This window comes from Pseudopipra pipra, chromosome Z (genome assembly GCF_036250125.1).
Source record: "Pseudopipra pipra isolate bDixPip1 chromosome Z, bDixPip1.hap1, whole genome shotgun sequence".
Lineage (NCBI taxonomy): Eukaryota > Metazoa > Chordata > Aves > Passeriformes > Pipridae > Pseudopipra > Pseudopipra pipra.
In genome coordinates, this window is record NC_087581.1 from 37,506,391 (window position 1) to 37,532,257 (window position 25,867).

A 25,867-nucleotide genomic window follows, 5' to 3' on the forward strand; every position below is an offset into this window, starting at 1 on the left:
TGGAATGGCAGCTGGAACTGACTTAGTTCTGCTGTGCGTAAGAAATTATAGTAAAGAAATAAAGGTATACAGAGGTGAGTGGAAGTATATTTTTAAACAACACCCTTGCATTATCTCCAAATTGGTTCTATTGGACATACCACAAGCACACAGATTTTTTTTCCTCTGGAATCACCTCTTACTAAAAAGTAAGAGAGGTGGAATCAATGAGGTGGCATAAGAACCTTTCATTAATTCTTTATGTCTTTAGATCTCTTTGGAAAAAGAATATAACTTTTGTTTGCACAGGGCTTATACCAACTTATATCATCTACTGTATTGCGCAGCATCTCTATATTGGTACACACTGCCATACCTTCTATTTCATGAAAGCACTCAGAAATGTAGGTAGTTATTCCGAGTCCAAATCAGAAAAACATGCATGTTCAGGAAAGCTATAAAGCCAACATTTTACCCTTGTGCTAAAGTTACCTGGTCTAACAACCAAGTACTTTGCCCCAGAGTGGCTGGGCCTTAAGCCATGACTGAACACCAAGGGTCCTGTGTCACCCCAAAGCAAAAAAGGATATCCCATACGTGTTCCCTCTGAAGGGTCTCCAGCGAGTAGCAGCACGTCTTACTTGTTGGAACTTCCTCTGTGCAAACTCAGAAAAGGCTTCAAAACAGCAGCTCAGTTCAGGATGAGAAGGCTTGCTTGACAGAGAGCCAGACCCATCACAACAGAAATTCAGGATGAACAAATGCATACACATAATACCCACGTGCTTTCCTGCCTTTTCCTCAAAGCGGGACACACCTACAAGTGTATCAAGACCATGACCACGCACTTGGCTGTCAGTCAGCTCGTCACTTCTTTGCAACAGAAACCATCCCAGGAATTACAGGGTTTTGTTTTCCTAAAAGAACCAGAGTCTGTGCTGGAGAGAGGAGACCTTTTCCAACAGCTTAGTGTGGGCAAGGTTTGAATAACATACACCCTGCCGTGTGGTCAGATGACTTGTAGAAACCCTCCTGGTTTTCAGTACCAAGGGAAAGTCATATATCTCTGAATCTGCACACAATGGAAGAGTGTATTCCAGAATGAATCATAATTCAAAGTTCAGGTTTGAATGTTTATTATTTTATCTGTGCCTCCTTTAAATATTTATGCCTATCTCCATGGCAAAACAAAACCATTCTCCTTTTTTAAACAAGTTTTAACATTGTGGGAAATGTTCTGCAAGGCAACAAATCCATATACAACATTGTCATGGTTTGAGATAGCCCCAAAATCTAATTCCCGAGCTCCATTCCCCCTCCCACATCTCAACGTAATGTGAGATGGGTTTTTTCCAGACAAAACACACCAGACTCCAAATGGGGGAAAGGGAATATATTACAATGACTGTACAAATAAATACTATAACACATTATACACACTATCACAACTATCTCTACCATGACATATAGTATGTACAATGGATCAGATCTCTTCTCTCCTCCAAATAAAAGTCCAGGAGGGAAAGAAGGACAGATCCTTCCAGTCTCAAAGCAGGAGTCTCTTCTAAGGCAGCAGGTTCTCCTCATCTCGTGCATGCAGCAGTAACTGGATTGTTGTAGCTGGACCTCTGTTCAATACACACAAGGGGGTCTCCAAGCCCCTTGGCCTGTCGTGTCCAAAACGAGGGTCTTTCTCTTCCGTGGACTGTGTAGCAGGGACAAGCTCGCGTCACCACATCATACCACGAAGCTCAGGGGTCTTCGTGGCAGTCCCTTTCCTCAGGGGATTCAAATTCCCCTTTGCAGAGCTCCGTGCTCTGTCTCAACTGCCAACATGGCAGCAGCAAGGGGGAGGGGGAAGCAAGGTCACCCCCCTCTGCATTCCATCTGGCCGTCCTGGTCCAGCTCTGGGACATCTTTGAGCTTCTTAGCTCCTCTCTCTCTCTCTGGTGCTGCATGTCTAAAACTCTTCTCCAAAATAGGAGTCCATGTCCCTCTTTTTCTCATAGGGGTCTCAGAGGAGTTTGGGGGAGGTCTGGTTCAGTTCCAGTTCTTACCCCAAAAACTCTGTAGCTCTGCTGCCAGCTCTCTCTCTCTGGTGCATGCTGTTTGTTGTTTGGTTCAGTTCTTATCTGTTCTGGCTCTCTGCCACAGTCTCTGGACGCTGCTTCTGCTGCTGCTGTCTCTGCTCACTCACAGTGGCTCAGCTCTCACCTACAGGCACTTAGCCCAGCTTTATGCTGTTCCAGGTCCCCGCAGGCCCCCCCTGGGGGCTGGGGGCCAAAGCCCCCCAGGGGCTCCGAGCCCCTTCCTCGTGGCTCTACAACATGGCCACCTCTCCTATCACAACCCAAACTACAACTCGTCTCTTCCGGTGAGCTTGTGGAATGTTTACATTTTGCAGGAGCGCCCATTGGGCAAAATTTCAAAACTTCCAGGGGTTTCCACCCCTTGGGGTCTACCACTTTTCTTAGCCTCTGGGGGAAAACAAGATTCAAACCACTACAAACATCCTTGGAGGTCAATGCAAAAACAACAACAGACCACTTCCATACAAAAGTCTGGCCCAATGGCACAAGCTGTCCCAAAGTGTAGTTCACGTTAAAGAAGATTTAGGTCTAGGAGGACAGCAGGGACCTTTCTTAAGGGGTAAGGAATAGTGCTCACAACCCTGCACTGAACTTCACATAGCACTGACCAAGAGTGACATCTCTTCAACTGCATTTTTCATTTCTTTTTGGCTTTGCAAAGCCCCTCAGAATAGCTGGCCACAGATTTGGAGTTATATCCCTGTATTAGGGAGGGGTTCGGACATACTGAAACCTGAAATCATGACACCATTGAAAGCTCGACAAAACTGATATTACCAAGAGGTGGCTCACCAAATGAACAAACCCAAAAAAGAGGAAGGAGAAAAGAAACAAGCCCCCAGCACGACCTACCCAGTCACCCAGCTGTTGCCCATAAAGTTATCTTACCGACCTAGAATTCCTATAACTACCCATAGCAGAAGCTGCATCCTTGGAAAATCAGTAAGTTCACAAACCAGCAGGCATTCCCGCCAAAAGGCAACATTGTCCTGGATGTGAAGCTAGCTCTCCTCCAAAAAAGCGCTATCTGCTTTTATACAATTAACTGAGTGACCTCAACTTAGGCAGGTGTGGCCAGCACCACCCAGCCTGAGGCCCTCAGTCCCACCTCCCGGTTATGTAAGTGCATCTCTTCTGCACACGTGTGGCTTTCCCTGCGCCTGCGTACTGTACTCAGGGGCGTCTTTTCCAAATGAGTCTGGGGGTGTTACTTCATCATCTCTTCTTCAGTCTCTCCTTCAAATGTCCCTGGAGAATGATTAGCCAATCACAGAACACCAATTAAATATAGTTTATACAAAAACTCCCTTCAAGGACAAAGTTCCTATTTTATCAGTGCTTGTTTTCTCATAACTTGGCAGGGAAAGAACAAAACTTTTACAGGTGGCTGGGCCGAACACAGAGCAAAAGTATCAGCGTAATAAACCCCTGATACAATCCCCATGGACAGAACAACTCTTTCCCTTTGTGTTCCACGTTACAGTCAACTCACCCCTTAAGTAGCCTTCAAACACAGGCATCAAACCCAAGTAATTTACCATAATCTTCAAATCTACAAATATATTTGCAGATGACTATCACCTACAGCTGTCATCTTGCAACTAATTTAAAACCTTACCTCAAAAAGTCATTAAGAGCGGTATTTCTTAGCTAGCAGAGAACCTAGCCCTTTACATAGCCACTACATCATAAAAATAAGCATATTTTTCTCCTTTGTATTTACTCTTTTCAGTTGTTAATATTCTACATATTTAGGAACATGTTTCTATTCACCTGATTACTATTTCTACATGGGCACTGCTGTTGCTCTGCCTCACTGATGAACCATCTGAGGCACTGAAACATGAATCACCCAGCAGGAAAATGCATAGGGTGGTGAAAGAGTCAAAGTTTTAACTAACCATTTCCAGGCCCCAACCCCTTATTTCTTTAGATGCCCGAAGCTCTTTGTGCAGCAAAAATCTTGTTGGAAGGACCTGGTGGATCAATCAACCAAGTTAAAATACAAACAATCTGAACCTTATTTTAATGTGGTTTGGTTTGGTTTAGCTTGTGGAGTTTTTATTGGGGTTTTTGGGGTTTTTCTGTTTATTTTCTGTGTGACCTCTGACTTGTCCTGGATCAAAAGTACCATCATACCATGACAATCACAGAAAACACTCTTTTCTTCCCAGCCCTCAGCCAGAGCTGCTGTTAGCATCCTTTTTCCAGAGGTTGTGGTGGCTTTCTACCTTAGCTCAAAACATTTTGGGTGCTAACACTGTTCCTTCCCCTTCTGTTGTGGCTTCAGAGGACGGCTACATCACCTCTGGTGCCTGTGCTCAGAATTGGCCATTGCCAGACCTGCACGGCCTGGCCAGTGAGGGTGGCTCTCCTGCATGGTGCGCCTCTCTTTCCAGTCTGTAGGCAAGTATCTTCTCATGGCATGACAACCTTGCGTAGATGAATGGGGCTTTTGATAAATAAGAAGACACTGGGATGAGAAGCTCCATTCCTTGAAGTGTTGAGGAAACTCTCTCACTGTTTATCGAAGAGCCTACACTGCTGGGCTCTGCTAGAGAAAATATCAATTAGTCCTTGCTTTGTCTTCTGACAACAGGATAAATATTTGATAGTCATAAGCTGCCTAATGCCAAGCAAGTTTCTAGGGAGAAGGCATGATGAAATTGGCAGTGTGCACACCTTACATCCTTGCAGTTGCATGGAGTCAGGGCCAGTCACTTGGGCCTGTTTGGGAAATGAATTTGGCAGGTTTAGTGTAGCTTATGGCCAATCAGCAGCTGAACTGAAAAAAATCAGTGCTGAAGTTGGTGCCGATCTGAAATTTCTGTGTGATGCGTGCATCCCACACGCAAAAGGTCAGCTTTCCCCAGTAAACTCCAGAACCTCAGCAGACTTTGAATGTTTTTACATTTTCAATTTTCTCTGCACATAACTGGAGCAAGAACTGTGATACAAGATTTTGTGATTAAAAAAAAAAAAAAAAAAAAGTAAAATTTCCTCTCCTGGCAAGTAATAAAGAGTTAAAGTCAGTGGGAAAATTTTTTTAAGAACTCTGACTATGGCTAATACTTTTCACTAGAACATTTTCCCAGTGATAATGGGATCACACAGACATTTTGTATTTTGGGGGACAGTGCTGGTATTTTCTGATGTTACTGATGTTCTGATTTTTGTGATGGTAGAAGAAATGTTTGAGAAGCAAATTGTGTTGAATCAACATATGGAAGTGAAACCTTGTGTTTCAATTCATTACTTCAGTATGATAAAATATAAGAATGCCATTTCTTCAAAGCAAGTCCTTTTAGTGCAATTTCCACATAGGCTTTTCAAAAACCATATATTCTCAAACTTCCTGCTCCATAAAAGAGGAGAGAAAACTGGCAAACAGATACATTTGGATGTGCTTTTATTAAAATAGCTGTTTAAATAGTACAATCTCTGTGGCATGAAAATCCTTCCTCCAAAGAACTACAAAGAATTATATTTCATAACAATGTCCTTAATAACACTCATCAGGGATTTTAGCTCTTGCCCTGCCCATGTTCTAGGAAATTCTGTCTCCACACTGCAAAGAAAAAGTAATTTTTTCCACAAAGACTCAGTTTCATGGCCAAAATTCAAATAATTCAAGTGATTTATCAAAGAAAGATCTGCTTATTTTAGAGTTGTGCATGATACAACTGGGGCTGTGGTGTCTATTTACTTCTTTGCTCTGTCTGAAAAGTATTAAGCTGAAACACAGTTGTGAGACACTGGATCCAAATCTCACTGAATTACTGATATGGGTCAGAACCAACTTACTGTGAGTGTGGAGGGGAGGAGGGGGGGAGGACAGGGCCTAGTCCTGCAGGTCCATGGTAATGCCTGCCTTATCACATAAGGCATATATCTCCCTTAGTAAGGTCTGATCCATGCTCATTGTACAGAGATCCTTCTGAAGAACAACTAAGGGGCACATAAAATTTCTACCAGTAGTTTGGGATTTTTTCATTTATGTTGCACTTCTGCTCAAAAGGCCTTTGAGTATGAAATCCATAGTCAAAAGTCAGCATGTGAGGAAAGAACAGTTTTCCCCGCTTATGCTTCCCATCTTTATGCCCTGGCAAGGGCTCTTCCTCACAGCCCTCCTTACCTACTCAGTAAATTTCAGGCTTGCTGAGGCTTTTCTGATAGAATGCTTGTCATCCAGGACCTGCTGAATGTCACCAAATGGATTTTGAGGACTGTTTTGAAAAAGAAACAGGTGAGAATGAGAAATCTCTGTCTGGAAGTCCTTGTGCAGGAATGCTGAGCTCTTCCTTTGTCCTTACTGAAATTCATACGTGTTTCATGCCAGCTAATGCCTGTATAAACCATTTAAATCATGGAGATACACTGACTTCCACCAGCTCAAGATCCAAGTCTATATCCTGTTGATACATTTTGGCATGGCTATAGCCTCAGTCCATTTTTTGTGCAAATGGAGGCACTTCAAAGAGAATCTCTGAAACATCAATAAAAGAGAAAGACTGAGTTATATAGAGATAAAATCTAAGGTGTATCATGTAAGGATCTGACCCAAAGACATTAACAGGGAATTCTTGTGCCATTTGTGAGAAGTTCTTGCAAACAAATGCTTTTGTCACTAGAGATGGACCTTTTTCCATTTTTTGTTTCATCTTTCAGCAAATTCTTTGGAAAATGCAGGTTTTGAGTGGCCAGACTTCTCAGCAGATTCAGATGGGATGTGCAGAGGACTTTCAACTGAAACAAAAATGACACAATAGTTCATGAGTACTTAAAGTACCTCTTTGAGAAAAAAAAATTGATAGATGCAAATGTGTTTTTAGGGTCACGTAACAAAACACAAAGGAACTTATCCACTTTCACCTGTCAGTATAGTCACCAGAGCCCTGAAACAGCCAAAACTACCAGGTAAGCTTAGGCTTGCACTCATCGCCCACCTGCGCTCTCTTGTGTCCAATACAACTCTGCTCACTCTTGACTCCTGATGCTTTTCCATTCTGTATAGAAAAAATCTTTCAACCAAGGAGGAAGCAAACATACTTAGGATTTATACAAAGACTCTCTACACCCTGTAAGCTGGGCACTGAAAATCACAGCACCATTCTGACTTAGATGTCACATTAATTCAGATAAGTACTGTTAGGGCAATCCCACAACTTGACTACTTTCATGAACTCTCAAGCAGTAGGGTCATTTCATTAGCTCACTGAACCAGTGGTCTGAAAGGGAACTGCAAGCACTCTCCTTCATCTTCTGCCCACATGCCTGTTAATGTCATGATCCTGAAGAACTGTTTGTGCCAAAGTCATGTTGGACAGAAATTGCCCTCTGACTTCTTCTACCATCTCAGTGATGGACACTTGATAATCAGGACATCTACTCTCTTGTCATCCTTACTCTTAGCAAGTTTTGTCTCTGACTTTCTTCTTGTTATGGAGCTTTTTTTCTTTCTCTCTTTATTATAACCTTTCACCTACTCAGAGAATTTCACTTCCTTTGGAACCAACCATTTTCAGTACAGCCTTTCCATGATCCATAACTATAACATCTTGATGGATAAGACAGTCTTTGGAGATGCAATTTTGATAGACAGGTCACATACATGCAGGGGTGTTCTAGCCCCGTGGCTTTAGGCAATTGTTGAAGAGAAAGTACAAGAGTCTTGCTACGATATGTAGAAGTCCTGTTCTGAAATTTATGCTTCCATTTCACTTTGGTGGAAAAATTAATTTAGAAAAATCCACTTTTTAAATTCAAGTACATAATCCCATTCCACTTCAAGCACTGCTGAAAAGTGTGTTGTTTCCTGGGATGAAAATCATATGTGCTACTTCGGGCAATCGCATTCTATGGCCAAGCTCAGACAAAAATATTGGCACTATTGTTCTAGGAAAAAAAACATCCTCTAATCAGTCTGATTGATTGCAGGCTTGGGACATTATTGTTCAGCAGCTCAATTGAAAAAAAAATGTACAGTTTTACAGCCCTACTCATCATATTCAGACACATAAACACTTCTGTAGATCTTGTAAATTTTAAAAAGTCCAGGAAGAAGTAATTTCAGCTATGAAAGCTAAAATCATTTTAGTCCTTACTTTACAAATTTCTAAAATGTTTTTCAGGAAAAAATTCACTAAACTTAAACTACTTTTCCAGAGAAAGATTCAAGATGATGAACCTATCCTTATTTTAATGCGATTCATGGCATATTATTCTTATATTTAGAAGAAAGCCACCTTGAATGAGTCCTGAAAGAGGGATTCAGATATTTTAAACAAGGACTTTCTGTACACAAGCAGCACTGAAACACTATCTTTCCCCCCATGAAGATTTGACTTCATTATACCAAATGCTAAAGACTGTCTCACTAGGCAATCTTAACACTTTGAGCTCATTTCCTAAAAAGTATTTTGATTTCCTAGTAGTGTAGCTGGCAGCAGAGAAAGACATGCCCTTTATTTTTCCAGTGTTTGTTATTTTCTCTTCCTACAGGAGCTTTCTTTTTACCTCATTACATTTTTCCCATTGCAAGTTTTGGTTGGGATCCAGGGGATTGTGGTTGAGTTCTGCGGGGATTTTTTTTCCCGGTTCTCTCTCTCTCTCCATGCATATTTCATGTGCCCATTACTTTAGGTGCCATAAACACAAATTAAAACCAGCATCATTTCTGTCAGAAAGGACCATATTTCTCTACTCATTCATTATTTATATTGCTTCCTTAAGTGGTGGTGTTCTTGCTTGTTTGTCTCTAATAGAGGACACAAGTTATTTCACAGCCTTTGCTCGTTACTGAGATTGGGCTGATCAGGAGCTCCACTGAACCGTAAAAGCAATGAAGCTCATTTCTGTCGATAGATATATCCCTGAACAATGTTTGCTGCTGCATGAACTGTACCAGGCAGCCACAGAAACCACATCAGCCTCATCTTTCACTGTGTGTCATGGTAAGGAGATGATTTGTGTGCTTTTGGACCATTTGAGCATTGAATATTTAACCTCTGCACCTAGAACGGAGTATGAACTTGCATGGTGCATAATCAATCTCCAATTATGAGTAGATATAGATCTGTCTCGTGTCACTGTGTCTGGTCTGGTGAACCTCACTTTCTTCTGGGGAACAAGTGCATTTAAAAACCATTTAACTTCCCTCTCTTGCTGCTTTTACAAGGAACTTCCAGATTCTCTCCACTCTAATTTTTACCAAGCTTCCTATTTCCATCTTGTACTTACACATGGTCAGATTTGACCCACCTTTTCTTTTTTAGTGCCAATATTATTATTCTCTGATTACACAGTTCTTTCCACCAGAGCACATTACAACCAATGTACCTTGAGGGAGCAGCTCCAGAGTCTGGCACATCTTACTTCGTTATGCTAAAAATGTGTCTGTGCAGCTGAAACAGAGACAACTCCACTAATCTTGACCAGTGGTCTCTGAGGCCTGCAAAAATCACAAGACTAAAGTGCCTTGCATTTTCCTAGACAAACAGTAGAAGTTTGTTTCCTGCAATCAAAGCCTCTGTTTTTCACATTTTCAATCTGTTCCACACAAAGTGGAAAAGCCACACATTCCCTTTGAAAGAACAGAGATGAGCTTCTCTACCTGACATGTGAATGAAGACTGAAGCACTGAGAAAAATGCTGCTATGAAATTCATAATATAATTGCGAGACTTGACCACACCACATTCATTCTCATTTATTCCAGTAGATAAGAAGGACGAGTAGGTCTGTGTCACCATATGCTGCAAGGCCATCAGTGAGTTCATCCTGAAGAGATGCTAGAGGACTCTCATCTGTTACTAGCACAGTCAGTAAGGACACTATCTAAATGCAAGATTCCCATTGCACAGGTCATTTGAAGGACACTTTATTTCCCCTTCCAACGCCTACAGTGCTATGCATGTTTTGTTGAAGGAGAGGCAACAGCTCAGGTCTGGTATACTCATCTTCATAATTTTGGTGAGTCTCATAAGGACCAGAGCCTCATTTTGAGAGCAACCTGTGTTTTCTGATGCTGCCATTGACAGCTAACCTTGCAATGAACCTGACCTTCAGCAGCAGTTGTCCTGTTCTTTTGGAGAGCTGAAGGGAGAATCAATAAATGTCTTGGCAATGGGTGTTTGCTGTTAGGCTGAGGTGTTTCCTTGCTTTCAATATATCAAAGATAAGAGTGGGAACGTCACGGCATTTCCCCTGCAGGAGTACAGCCTACTTGGGAAGAAGGGAAGGGGAAAGAAAGGGGAGGACAAAGAAAAGGAAGGAGAAAGGAAGGGGAAGAAGGGCAGGAAAAAACAGGGTCATGAGGGGCAGTGTTGTGCCAGGCAGAAATTAAATACCAAGTACGGACCTAAGATATCCCATCCATTTCCCTTCTACCATCTATCCTTACTCTCAAGGGACTCTGAATAACAGAGATGACTTACTATAATAACTACAAACATTTTCACCCATTTCCACCAGCTCCTTTCATCTTTTTCTTTTTAAAGAGTCCTTTAGACAGAAATCAAAGCTCTAAAACATCAGAGCTCTATCAGAACAGAGGAACAATATTTAAAATTAATTAGTAAAACAATATTAGGCAGGTTATTAGCCCCTGGTGGGGGCAGAGCCATCAATCTCTCTCCATGTCTCTCCATGTCTTCTGCAGGCAGCAGCGTAGCCCAGGCCACCAGGGCTGCTGGCAGGGCAGGACAGCACTGCCACCAAGTGCAAACCCACATCCTCCACATCCCTGTGCCAAGAAAACAATTTTTAAAAGCCCATATTCACACCCTCTTTTCAGTCCCTCACCTTAATGAAATTGCCACAAGTCCCACAGGTTGGTTTTTTGGGTTTTGCAGGCTATAATTACTCCACAATTTCATAATTGTTACTCTGTGAATTATTATCTCTGCCTGTTCCTTCACACATTGTTTTTAATCACCATGTTTTTAAGTAACTCTGTATAGACAAAAGCTCCTAATATCATAGACCTTTTTAACAGCTGGTTATATTAACTGTGTGATGGCAGGGCACGTAGCAATCTGCAAAGCGCAGAAATCTCCCATTGACGCTGAGAAGAGAGGGTAGAATACGGCTTCAAGACTTAAAAGACAAAATAAGAACCTGCCTATGTGGGGAATACAGATTCAAGACTTAGAAGACAAAATTAGGTCCTGCCTACGAGGGGATGCTGAGGAAAGGTAAACTGAGCTAATTCAAGGTGTGGATTTAAATTGGATCAGGTAAACCATATTACATTGCAAAGTGGATTAAAAGAAACAGAATTAAAGCCTACTTTAAATGAAATAAAAAAAAAAGTCACCTGAGTGAGGTAATGCAATTTAACCAACACATTTAAAGGAGAAATTCATTAACTTTCCTGCAGGTCCTGTCCCTGCATAGACTAGGTCCAGATCACAATGCAAGTGTAACCAGAAGTGGCTGGAAAATGGTGATATTCCCACCTGTGGTGCTCTTTGGCACTGGCTTGCTGAAATTAATTTTGTTCTGCTCTACACCTGTGTCAGAGAAAGCAGCCTGGCTCCTGCTTCAGTTATCTGAATGCTAGACAAACAGGCACTGCCTCTGTTTTTGGTTTACGCACATGCAGAATGGGGAGGCTACTGTGCTCTAAAAAAGTAAATAATGAAGCAAATGCTTATGAATTACTCTTGTCTGCTCAGCACTAAAAGATGTAAGATAATAAACAGAAAAAAACATGCTCAGTTGTCTAAGTAAGGACAGATAGATCAGTTCTTTTATTCTCCATTTGTCATTATATTATTATTAGCAATATAAGTGTTTGTGCTTAGCATTTAAATATTTGTACTATCAGTAAAATCAAGATATCCGAGCAAAATTCTCTATAAATATGAAATAATTGAGAATCTGAGCTCCAGATACTTGTTTTCAGACTCAAGCGATATTAAAGAACTGCAGTTTGATTCTGCTTCATCACAGTCTCCAAAATCAGCCTCTGCCTGGTTCAGTCCTCTGGATGACAGCAAAGCTGTTCAGAATTGCTACGAACAATACCCTTAGCAAGGCTAATAAGCAGTTCCTTCCCAGCTCAGTTTCACATCACAGTTAAAGGTTAGGGAAATAAAATAAAGGAAATGTTAAAGGCTGTTCCTAAATATTACATTTTATTCCCAGCTTCATAACAACAGAGTGGACTCTACAGTGGTATGCTATCATCTGTTTCTTGATGGTTGGCTGTACCAAGTCATACTGCTACCTACTTTTAATAAATATATTTCCACTAGTGTTCTTCATAATTTACATATTAGACATCAATGAAAATAAAAGTTCTGAAAATACCTTCACTGCTTCTTCCTTCTATTCTCCCACTCCAACTTAGGAAAAATTAAATTTAGGAGGGAAAAATCACTGAGAACACAGAGAGCAAGGTGAAAATTCACTTGCTTAATTGAGAAAGAAGTGGCCTGGACAAGTGGTTACATGCCAAAACGGGCAAGGCAGGAAATTTCTCTTAGGCTTGGTCTGACATGGCCGCATGTGATTCTGCCATACACGATCTTTTCTGAGCATCTGTGCCTCTCTCAGAACCTGTAAACCATTGCAGCAGCCAGTTGTGAAGACGCTACCAGCACCAATCACAACCAAGTTATGTCATGTGTGCTTCCCAGGGAAGAACCCGGGTCAGGAAGGGACAAGGCTGCTGGGGCTGGTGAGGCAAAAGTTGTTTGGGGTCTTCAGATCCCCTGCTGTGGGAAAAGATTCCAAATGCAAAATAGCCTGAATGTTTTTTCAGAGAAAAAATGTACCCTAGGCACGTGCCTTCAGTTCAAGTCATCACAAGGGTTTTCAAATTCAGTCAGGATCTTTAAGGTAGCAGCTGTAAACAAAGGCAGAAAGAGATGGACAATATCGGACCTCAAACCACTTTCAGAATAAACCTTGGCTGGATTTTAACACTAAGCCTGTTGGCACTGGGAACTGAAGGAGCCCAGCCAGGTAGATAAACTAAGGACATCATACTCCCAAGCAAGTGGCAAAACACAACAGCCCTGCAAGGGGAAAGTGGAGGTAAAGGACTCATCCCAAAACTGAGGTCAAAGGCTGGGCAGTACTTCTTGCCCTGCTCCAGAGAGTCAGAGAAGAGATGCTTCCAGATGCTAACTTTTGGGACAGAAAGGTAAATACAGCAAAGGACATCATGCAGCTGCAGGGAAATACCAAACACCCTTTTAGTACAAAATTAATGAAATCGGGGGAAAGATCCTGATCAAATCTATCTTTTTAACATATTCCTAGGGAGAAAAATAATGCAATAATAAAGCAAAGATAAAGAGAAAGTCAGCTTACAGAGGGCACTTACACAGGTGGGATAAGCCCTTGTAAATGTCCAGTAGGGATTAATTGCACTTTGGCAGAGATGGACTAGATGACTTATTGTAACAGTTCTGGAGGCAGCTAACAGCCAGAATAAGTCATATTGAAAATGCAGCTGGGAAGCTTAGTGTCACAAAGATTCACAGCAAAAATGGCTGCGTTCTTCTGCATGATAACAAAGAAAAGCACAAAGGGGTGAATTAAGGATACAGAGTTGATTTTGCATTTTATTTCATTATTTTTGTCAGGTTATATTATAACAAACACTCTTAAGAGGTATGATTGTTTTGTTGACTGTAAAGTTTGTTTCTTTTCTTTTTTTCTTAAGTAGGTGGGGAAAATACCTTATGATAGATTATTAAAGCTTAAATGGCTGATGCAGCTTGGCAATAAGCATCTTTACACTGAAGAATGTTGGAAATAAGTATGTTTAATGTGTTCACCATGTGGTTATATCACAATTATTTATTCAGGTGATTATACCTTTTAAACAAAATAGCAATCTTCATATAAGAATGATTTATTTACTTGTCCTAGTTAGAGCAGCCGGAACCAGTTCATCACTGTGTGGGTGTAACCCAAACTGTGTATTCTACACCCTCTGTGTCATTTCCCAGGAACTGTTAACAATAGACCATTTGCAGCAGCTGCTCAGAGCACACCTGACCCCTCAGGCTATAAGCTGGATGTTAGGAAGCCTATGAGATAGGAGGATGTTCCTATTCTCACACCAGTGACTCAGGTGTGATGACTCCCCTCCAGGAAGTCATTAGCACCTCCATGCCCAGCCTAGGGGTCATGTCTGCTAATGGGCCACCAAGGATTCCAAAAATATCTCATGACTCTTAATCACCCAATGTGGAACTCCCCGCCCTGGGGGAGGTACTGGGAACTTGAGTGTATATAACCTTGGGGTCTTGGAACTTCTGGGCCTACTCGTCAGATCCAGAGGAGGACCAGAACCTCGACCGGACTGCAACCACCACTCTTGACCAGACTGTGATCACCACCCTTGACCAGACTGCAACCAGCACTCTCACCAATGTCCTCCTTTTCTCTTACCTTGGATTCAGGGGGACCACATGGGGCTCAGCACAAGGGCCAACGAACACCACTCTGTTCATGCCCCAGGGTGCTGGGTTATACATCTGGGTTTTGTGGGTTAAAACCAATTGTTTCTCTGTATAATTGTATTTATTGTATTATTTTTACTAAATTGTAACTCCGATTTATAATCTCTTTTGAGTTATTCATTTCTCCTGCTGGTTTACCTCTAAACCAGCACATTACTCTCTCAGGGAAATGTATATTTAGACATCTCCAAAAAGTTACTTATTTACCCAGTTCAATACATTAAATCTGGAGATTAGATGATTCACCTGACAGACATCAAGGCCTCCCCTGGAACTGTTCCATTCTGATAAGCAAATGTGCATTTCATGCCTGCTTACCAGGGAAAAATAACTGTATTTGCACAATATCTTGTAATGACTCTAAAGAGGTGTTTAAACCTCACTAGCATTTTCAACCCCCTACGCAAAAACCAAACAAACACAAAGACAGTCAATATTGTCTCTATACAGCAGGGTATTCAACTATGATGGGACTTTGATTCAGGGTTGGCGAGCATTTATATCTCTGAGACATCTGCTGTCTTCAGTCATTTTGTCTTCAGTTTGGAGCAGACAGCATACAAAGAAAATGTGCTTCTTAAGAATGTAATTGAGTCCTTTCTCATTTAGGGTATTCTGACTGAGAGCACATGGCTGCTACTCACGTAAAGGAAAGCCATATTTCTACTAAAGATAGAGTTGTTTATATAGGAAGAATGCTATTCCAGGCTGTTTTTTCAAGGTGGCTTGAAAAAATTATGTTAAGTGCAATAACTAGGAGAAAGAGAAAATCAGTGCCTTTGTTTAGCATGGGAAGCTAGATCACCCCTACAGCCAGAGCTTATACTTTTCCCAGATGGCTATATTTCCCCAGTGACAAACTCAGTACTGATTTTTTTCCCAGCTCTCTAAAATTTAGACAGGAAAAGAAAGGACACAAAAAAAAGAAGACAGAAAAGAAAAAAAAATGTGACAAGAATTCAGACAAATTATACTGGTTCTCTTTTTTTCCCTTAATGTGCAAAGGGGAGGACAGCAAGAGCAGTTCCCCAGTGGATGACTGTTCATACCACTCATATAAACTTATATGATTAAGATCCACTCTGGACAGCACCAAGGTGAATGCCAATGGTTTGCACACCTCCAGTAGGAAGGTCAGGAGTTCCAGAGCATCTGAGTGGAAGAATGTGGAGCCTAATTTCAGAGAAATATGAGATGATTTTGTAAGTAGCAACAGGGTGGCAATTTGCATAAGAGACTGAACATAATATTGATACTGTCACTTTCTGGAAATGGCAAGCCATTTTTAGAATTCTAAGTGGAAACTATTCAATTTTATTGAGCGCATTATGGGATATTCAATGTAGAGGCTGGAAACTGAAAGCAGCAGGAGAATCAAAGAAGTACAAAGAGACAGGACCAAAACCAAAAAGCTAAGTTGCAAAGGATATATTGCTATCAAATTTTCCACTCACCAAGGTTTCTCCTTCAGGACCCCTAAAGAGACAATTTCACACATTGGGGAAACAGAGGTACGGATATGGGAAAAGCCAGATTTTCAGAATGAGTTGAAACACAATGAAAATGGGACAAAGTAAAATGCTATAGGTTCCCTTGGCTTTATAACTACATTAGATGCAAGCTTTACTCCACAAGAGGCACTCTGAATTACTCTCCTCACACAGACTTACATGTCCTTCTGTTCCCAGTGCACCACCTCTCCAAACAAGCTCTTCGTTTTCTTCTTCTCCCTCCATCTATCTCAGTACACACTACCAATTTGCAACACTGGATGTCCTCTTTCAAACTTCTCACTGTTGGGGGTTTCAGTTTTGCCACTATGGTTATCTAGTTATCATAGTCATCATGGATGTCCAAACATTCATGGAGGAGAAAAAAAGTCCCTATACTAAATTATGGTTTTCAGTCATGTAATCATAGTATTTTGCTCCTATAAGACATAACACTTTTCATTCAAAGACCTCTGAGCTTCTAACTGACTAATTAAGTCACAAAATGTTCCTGTGATCTAGGAAAGTATTGAAATGGGTGAGTAAACTAGTACAGATGAGTAAAGTCATTAGTCAAGATGACTAACAGATGAGAAATGTACTAATAGCAAGTAATTGCAGTAAAAGAAAATGAACTTCAAATAGGTTAGCATAGTGATTTTTAGAGAATATTTCTGAATACCTGCACTCTTTCATATCCAGTGGAAGCTGGGATAGCTCAGGAGTGTCTAAAAACGAGACTAGGTCTGACTTACCTAGGTACATTAAGAGGGACAGAAAAGACACTTTTGACACAAAAGTGTGTATGTCGCATAGGTACACAGGGCTGAATGGACCACCTGAACAACAGGGTGAACTGAGTACACACACCCACCTACATGGACAAACACAGAAATTAGGTTAGCCTAGGAGTCCCTACAGACCATACACTACTCACCACCTGTCTCCAATGTCAGCTGTCATTTTAGATGCTACTGGCACAGAAGCCTCTACTGAGTGGATTTCAGTGGTGTTTGGCTCCAATGAACAATTGCCTTCCCGTATAGACATCTTTACTGAAACCACACAGGGAGGGTGCGTTGTTCTGACCAAGACAACCATGGTTCTATTCAGTCACCCCATGCTAAGTTTTCCTGCACTCTATGGCTCACCAGCACCTTCTCAAGAAGAAAAGGAGAGAGGAGCACCAAGAGATAGTACCATTTACTTCCCCCGTTGAGTAGTGAGGGTACCAAAGGGCTGATGGTCAGAGAGTAAGTCTTAGTAAGTCAGTCTTAGGTAAGACTGACAACTATTTCCTCTTGCTTCATACACATAACCAGCACCCACCTGTTTTCCTCCCACCCAGAGATATTTTTGAAAGCTTCTTCTAGCAAATTTCTGCACCAAAATTAAACCCATATAGCAGTCAGCCTTACTGCCGTGTTCCCACGTCAGCTGTGTGTCATGACAACAGATGATAGAAATGCTGCTTATTCAGGCTTAGGGTGCATGGTTTTTTTTTTTCTTCTTTTTTCTGTTTTTTTTTTTCTTTTTTTTTTTAAATTTTAATAGCTTTAAAAAGAACTCTGAACAAAAGTGCTTGCTCCATGATGCAGTGCTGAGCTAAGGCACACAGGTATACCTGCCCACATGCCAACAGGCAAAAATAAGTAGAGTGGGTGAGGCTTCCTGTGACTCTGCGGGGGCTGAGGGAGAAACACTTTGAGGAGGAGATGACAAGACAAGGGAAAATGGAGAGGCAGAAGCAGAAGTGCTCCCACTTCACTGCACTCCTTGGCCCTGCATCCCTCCCCTGCAGGCCTTCAGCAATGGGGCAGCTTCATGCCCCACATCTGGGTGTCCCTGTATTTCCCCATGTTCTAAAGCAGGCCAAACCCCCCTTCCTTGGGATGCTCCTACGCAGACCGCAGCCTGAACCACCAGGGAGACCCTCCCTGCCTCACCCTGGCCTGCAGTGAAAAAAGGGAATTTTGGATTTCCAGGATAGTAAATCTTGCTCTGCAGACATCATCTGAGTTATTCCATGGGAGTAAAGCACTGCTGAATGAAAGTCTCCTCACATGAAACAGTGTTATTCCCACAAGATATAATTTCTCCCAAGACAGACCTGGAGATACTCCTTTCTACTCAACAGCTGAACTCAAAATTTGTGTGTCTGCCCTTAGTTTTGGTGTGAGTTATTTGTTTGGTTTTGGTTGGATTTGGGGTTTTTATGCACTGTTAGGTTCTCAAGGAAGAAAAAGAAACAAACCTAGTAAAAGCAGGGTTACAGATACTTAAGTATTATTATAATATTAAGTATTATTAAGTCAGAAGCTCAGAGAGCAGGGCTTCTCCAACTGGAACTGCTACAGTTCACAGCTCATACCTCAGTAATCATCACTTTTGTTTCTGTTTCACAGCATCACAAAAGACAGCAAGCAACCCCTGAGCCAAGCAAGAATTTAAATATGTCTTTGAGGCCCTTCCCATTTAGAAAATCACTTGTGTCTGTGTAAGGGCTGCTTCTGAATATAAATGCTTCCCTGAATCAGGGCTACACAAGTATCAGAAGCTTAGATTAAGGAGCTGATCTGTCCAAATCAGACATTAGAGGCATGATGAAATGCTGCAGATCTTCTCTTTAATGAAACTTAGTTTATGAAAACCCTTTAATAAAGCTGCAGCAAGTATATTTACATTCCCAAAAGAGAAGAGCTCTCTTGAAACAGGGAAAAAATTACCACAATTAATAATATTCTGATATTCTTCATAATGCCAGTAGATTGTAAGTTTTTGTTGAGCTGTTCATCATTTTGAATTTCCATGGCTCTCTTTATTCCACAATCACATCTTCACCCGCTGAGGCACTTTAGGGACTAAAATTCATTGCTGCATATTAAAAATAGCAAATGAATCTCATTATTTCTTTTGTACCTCCCCAGTTTATTCAGCACACAAAAGACAAAATCAATACCATCTTGCCTGAGGAATAGGGTTATTTTGGGTTGGGTTTTTTTAATCCTGCAGATTTTTGGCTTTACTCCTGAAACTGTGATACACTGCACCAATATATTTTCACTCTATTCGTTTTCAGATCATCTGCATTTTGCTGTGCTTATCCCGGATGTTTAATATCAAGCAAAATAGTATTTATATCCCATTCATCTCTTTCTCTAGCATCTCCTGTGTATCTGCATTTTCATTTTCCATTGCCAAAAATCTGAGAATTTAGAAATATTCAGAAATTATTTTCTTTTCAGGGGTGCAGATCCAAATAAGCATTTACACTTAGTCTTATGGATAATTTAAGGTAAACTTGGTCTTGAGGAGCTGAGGTGCTTCCTTGAGCTGAGACAGACAGAGGATAAAGAAGGGAAGGGAGTGCTCCTACAGGCTCTACCTTTTGGGGAGAGCTGGGTCCCATATACCCAGATAGAATTGCTAGAATTTGTTTGCCTTCTGTTTTAGAAATGGAGTGTGGTATTTCCTTTCCTTCCATCTTTCAGCACTTCCACAGTTGCCCACTGTTTTCTAATAGTTGTAAGTGACAGAAAATTATTCAGGAAACAGCACCTTTAACACCTCAGGATGTGTGTCATCCAGGTGACCCATATGCGTCTAGATTTTCAATATTTTTGTTCCCATTCCTTTTTTTTTTCTAGGTTATTTCTTTTGCATTTACAGCTTCTTTTTTTCCCCATCCACTTTGTGTATTATTTTTGTTCAGATGAACACAAAGCAAGTTCAGTGTTTCAACCATACTAAGTCTCTGTTAAAATTCCATCCCAATTTATTAAGAGATGGACTTTCTACCAAGCACTAAGTACTACTATTTCCTCAGCTTACTGTTACAATCCTTTCTATTTGTCCTGATGGAGGCAATCCACTTTGCTTTTCTCTTTTCTCTGAAATCATCAGTTGCCTAATTACTCTATATACATGGATTCCTGTATTACTCAACTACTATTCACTGGTTTGGGTTATTTGATTTTATTATTCTTGATCCTGAACCATCAGACTTTCCATTTTATGACAGAATTCTTTCTAGTGAAACTTTTTTCATATGTTTTACTCTTTGCTTTAATTTTAAGGCAGAACAGAAAATACAAAAAATACAGTTTTTCCTTCTTTCACCATTTCTTCTGGGACTTTTCCCTGAAATGTGAACAGACTTTTCCAGTAAAGCAAAGCAGATGTTTTGCAACACCTTTCACAGTTATAAGTCCCCGAAAAGCTATATATTGTACATGTGTCCTGTACTGCAAGCATACTATGAGTGTGTTTACTTAACCGGTCTCAATTAAGTTAATAGGAATATGTATCGCAGTAAACTAATATTCTTCCTGCTTGGGAGAATACAAGCTTCTCTTTGCACTTCCATATATATTTCTCCTTTTAGCAAACTGATTACAAGGAAACCATATGCATACTTTCAGTGCCTCTTGTGATGGAATTTGCAAGGATGTGGGATTTATTTCTTTGATTTCTACTAACTTATGACTCAGGTAGCTAAGTGATGTGTCTAAGCTCTAAATGTTTACGAATCTGAAAAGAAGTGGAAGCCTAATATGAACTGATATTAAATTTATCTTGAGTGCACTTCAGACACAGTACCTGATTGCATCCCAACCAATGTACCCGAAGAACAGTCATCCTTGAAAGACAACATCTTGACTTTTTCTTCCTTTAGAAAGTACAAACATTTTCAGTTTGCTTCTGTTCCCTTTTTCTTCCACTGAGGCAATGTTTGTTCTTTCTATAAAATGGAACCAAACAAGGCTATTATATGAGTCATCAGAAAAGAGCAGCAGCAGTAGATGGCCGCTCATGGTGATCAGTCTGAATTGCCTACTGCCCCCCTGCTGATCCCTTGGAGACTTTTGCATCTAGAGGACAACTGGGACTTGTCTGGGCAACAGCTTTGGTGGCCATGAGAAAATAGGCAAAACCAGTTTTACCTGAGAACTGTTTGCATTCCCAAAATACTGCAAGTCTAACATTCTAGACTATTTCCTTAGCTGATTGCAAAACATCATACACTAGTAACGGAAAGTGGAGGTGCTCCCTACTAAGTATAATACAGGATACATCCCTAGCTAGTCCACAATACACATATATTGCTAGATGTTAAGAGATGTCACACTGCTGCATCAAAATGCTTCCTATTGTCCTTAAGTTGACAGTTCAATCAACTTATCATCAAGCAGCATAAGCATCCTTCCTGCTTTCATCTCACTATGAAAGAAAAAAAAAGAGCAGATACATGTGGCTGTAATTTTCATAACCCATGACTTTTTTTTTTGTATGAAGAAATAGCATAATATCAGAACACTCATAGGCAAAGAGAACGAGAAAAGAAAATTCAGTCTCTTTGAGATTTTACCCTGCAGAAAGTCTCTTCTTGTTTCTCCGCAACAATTCCAGTACTGCCATCTGAATTAGTTAGAACCTCACATCCTTGTACAGTTGGGCATCTGACAATAGCTGGAGTAAAAAGATTTTGAGGCATACGTCATCAACATGTACATAAAAAATTAAGAAGTCTAAACAATTCCAAACAATGCAAGGAAATTACTGAAATTAAAAAGGATTGAGAAATGCCTTCCTCCTCTTGAATCAAATGGCAGTAAGAAAGACATTCAGCAGACCTCAGCAGCTTACACTATAGAAAGCTTGTCGTTCACGGATGTGTTCTGCAGATTCTACTAATCAGCAAGAAAGATTTGTTCATTCTGTATTTTAAAACAGAGGGAAGGGGTAATCACAATATTGAAGCACTAAGTTTCAGGTTCCTAAACAGAAATTAAACACAGGAGCAGAAGCAAATTAACAACATTTAACGCACCTAACAAGTCGTAACAGAGAACTTCGCTGACCTCGTTAAGCGAAGCGGCACAGGCCGCGGGTGGCACTGCTGCTGCGGCCAGGGCGTCCGCACGGCAGCAAGAGCTGGGATCGGCGGCTGCCCGGGACGCCCTGGAGCCACCGCCCCGCACAAAGGCGGCGGCGGAGCGCCCTCTAATGGGGAGTGGGGAGAGCACCGCGGGGCCTCGGGCTGCGGGGCGGGGGGATTGCGGGATTCCAGGGGCTGCGGAGCCGCGGGGTACGCGGAAGCCGCAGGCTGCTGCTGCGGGCTTGTGGGGACTGCGGGGACTGCGGCGACTGCCGGTGAGGGACACTGCCCCCCCCGCTCTGCCCCCCGCCCCGCCGGCAGGAGACCCTCGAGGCCTCACCGCTCCCCCAGCCTGTGCCGAGCAGTGCTTGTTTATCCTCCCGTACAGGGAGGGTGGGAAAGTGCTATTGAACGGGAAGATTTTGCAGCACTCTGTGATCTCCAAGGGATTTTTGGCAGGTTCTCATCAACTTGGGGAGCCAAGAACATTTTGTCTCTGCATGTCACATGCTTCCCTCTTGTTTTCAATGCCGTGTGGTCTCAGGGGGCAGTGCTGTCTTGAGGCATCACAGGCTGGTGGCTTCTACAACAGTCGGGTCCCAGTTCATGGAGGGTGTAAAGACAAAAGTCCAGGGCACAGGGATGCTTGGCAGGAGGGAGGCAGTAGGGATGGAGGTGACTCCAGGTGACAGAAATGTTGACCCAGCTCAGCCTCTGGGTCTTTGGGAAAGCAAGAGACATACTTGGAAATTCTTCCATTAGGAGAGGCAAAAATTCAGTGCAAAGTTATCAAGCATAGGGTAAAGGGCCTGGCCAGACATTTTAGCAGAAATTTGTAGCTGTGGCAGTCAAAACAATACATTCTGGGTCAATAAAGAGGGGCTCAGCAAGAGTCACCTGCTGGTGCAGGCCCTCACCCCTCATCAGTGCAGGCACCTACGGAGGCCAGGGCTTGACTTCATGCCCAGGGCTCAGGAATGCCTCACCCCACTTGACACCTTCTCTTAGCCAGCAGGGATGAGCCTATCATCCATGCTGGTGATGCACCATCATCCTTTGCTGAAAGTCCTCAAGCCTACTGTGGCACTTTGGCCATGCACCAAGCTGTACCCTCAGTCCCAAATGCACATCTTCTGGAGATATAGCAGACACCAAAAGCATCCTCAATGCACCTAAAGGAGAGATGAGAGGGAGGTAAGGGGTGAAAGCGGGTCCACATTTCACTGTATCAGCTGGACTCCACACTGTTATCTGCAGGGGCCAGCAAGGGGGAGGGGAAAGACAGAGGCCGGTGCCATGTACACCCTCCTCTGCTCATCCTCAACCCACAGCTCACACTACAGGAGGGGTCATGCTCCTGTGGGCACCAGTGGTGTAGGAAAAGCAGCTTTCACCCATTTTATGGGTAAAAATGGAAGAACCTGGAGAACAAAGGCTATTATTAATTCCCATCTGTTGAAAGGAGGCTGCAGCTGTTTTGAGAGGTTTTCCTGCAAGCTATGCAGATCTGCTCAGAATTTTAATGGTTGTTTACCAACCAAAGCATGCCATTGAAAGAGCAAGATGTTTCCAAGCAAACACGGTGTGAACGTCATTTCAGCCTGGAAATAAACCTCTTCTTTCTTGCAAACATTTTTCTAGATGAGAAAAGATGGGTTTGTATTTCATTCTTTTACTTTTCAGCTGTTCTTGTTAACTCATCCTTTCCCATCTAAGAAGCATGCATAAGAAGAGCTATCTTGAAATACGAAATGCATTTTTACACACACAAAAAGCCTTGTTAACCCCGAACATTCTGTGTGGTCTCTGTGGGTAGCCCCATCAGCAGTTGTAGTAGTATGTGCCAGTAAAACTGGTATTTGACCAAAGAGTCTAGCAAGCTCTGAGGAAAACACCAGCATACAAAAGATTAAAAGAAGGGGAAAATGAAAAGGCTTTGTTATATTCTGGGCAATGACAAGACATATGGCAGGCTTTTTATCTTACATTTTCTGCAGTGGTCATAACTTCAAGAGCATTGTTATTGCCTAGAAATTAACATGTCTTTAGTAAAACTCTCTAGTGCATGTTATTTATATCAGGAATTAAGTCTCTGCAATCATGCCTGTGCTTTATGACTATAACTATAAGCCGTGCTTTTGTGATATTAATACATGCAGTTTGTCTGTGACATATATATTGTACACAGCTGAAAGAAGCACTAGAGAAATGCCTGAGATAGATACAAAAAAATGATTTTTCACTACAACACATTAGCAATCCAAGCTCTTTTCCTTTATCCCAGTGGACTTTGAACTGTCTGACCTCCAGAAGGTATTTACAGCTGAAATGACAGTCCCTGAACATATCCTAGCATTCCTGGTATCACTGCTGTAATTGAGGGATGGGAAAGATCCGCTATCACCCTCCATTTAGCAAAGAAGTTATGAGCATCCAGCATTTAGAAACAACTATGCCTGAGAAACTGAAAAGACAAGAGAGTTAAGTGACATAGTAAGTGGTCACCAGGAAATGACCAGGAAATTAATATGACATTGAGGTAGTGCTAAGGAGAGGGTTGGACACCTGCTGTGGTTCCACCGGGTTATGCAACTGAAAATATTAGTGAGAAAATTAAACTATTCATCTTTCACTAAGACAGAAGCAAAAAGCAATCTTCTAATCTCAGTTAAGTCAACACATAAATAATAAAAATGGACTAATATTTCAAGGAATTTTGTTTTAATGACTGTAGCGGTTCAAGTTACCATGGGGTGTTTTCCTGTAATATGATAGAATCCCTCTAAATGGTCATTATTTGACTTCTGGTAATGGAGACACTAAAGCTCTCTGTGTATCTTGTATTACAGGAGTCCAAAAGGTAGATGAGGCTACTGAGATAGGTTTCACCCACATAGCTTGAATTTAATCTCCCGTAATAAAAGGTAACCTACAGTTTTGTATAATGGCAAAGTGAACTTCTACTTAGTGCTAGCTAATTCATGGCAGCTACCTTCTAAAACAGCATGTGAACATGAACAGCTGTGAACTTGTAGATATTGGGAATTATTAAATACACTTTTTTGGAAATATAATACTGCCCATTCCTTACAAATAATTTTTTATGTTCTGAAGTTCAGTCTGCAGCATAACCCAAACAATGATTGAAATAAGTGTTAAAAAAGAAACAAACAGATGGGAAATCAAGGGAGTGATAAACACAGTAAAGTAAATGGCATAGCCTAAATTCACCAGAGATAGCAACTGAGTAAGCCAAGAGAAGTCATCCCTCACTGCCCAGTGTTTTCCTTATTAAGAGTGTTGATGCTCTCCCGTCTTTTAGAAGTGTTAAGTAGGATTCAGTAATATAATCCAGCCGCTCTCAATCTTCTTTATGCATTCTGGCATCCATAGATATGATCTCAATGCATCTAGGCTCTTTGATTTACTATGAAATTTTATCAAGAAAACACATTAACTGAACATAACCTGATTTAATACGCCCTTGATTTTACCAGTGCACTGTCTGCATGTATGTACAGGTAGATAAATAAATCATAGTATCATAGAATACTTTGTGTTGGAATGGACCTTCAGAGATCATCTAGTCTAACCCCCCTGCAATGAACAGGGGCATCTTTAACTAGATCAGGTTGCTCAGAGCCACAACCAACCTGACCTTGAATGTTTCCACAGATGGGGCACCCACCACCTCTCTGAGCAACCTGTGCCAATGTTTTGCTACCCTTATCATAAAAAAAATTATATCTGATCTAAATTGACCCTCTTTCAGTTTAAAACCATTACCCCTTGTCCTATCACAAGTCCTGCTAAAAGGTTTGTCCCCATCTTTCTTGTAGGCCGTTTTCAAGTACTGACAGGCTGCAATGATGTCTTCCTGAAGCCTTCTCTTCCCTAGGCTGAACAACCCCAGCTCTCTCAGTCTGTCTTCATAGGAGAGATGCTCCAT

At 41.5% G+C, this 25,867-nt stretch overlaps 1 protein-coding gene across 1 annotated transcript; it reads right to left on the reverse strand.

The window, feature by feature from the left end:
• Positions 1-5,461: 5,461 nt before the first annotated feature.
• Positions 5,462-25,867, reverse strand: LOC135407798 (uncharacterized). The gene is made up of 5 exons (XM_064643164.1): positions 25,705-25,867; positions 21,871-22,380; positions 21,409-21,509; positions 20,640-20,781; positions 5,462-6,815 (listed from the first exon to the last, which is right to left on the reverse strand). Exons 1-4 carry the CDS (start codon positions 25,865-25,867, stop codon positions 20,731-20,733), a joined length of 825 nt encoding a protein of 274 aa, XP_064499234.1. The 3' UTR covers positions 5,462-6,815; positions 20,640-20,730.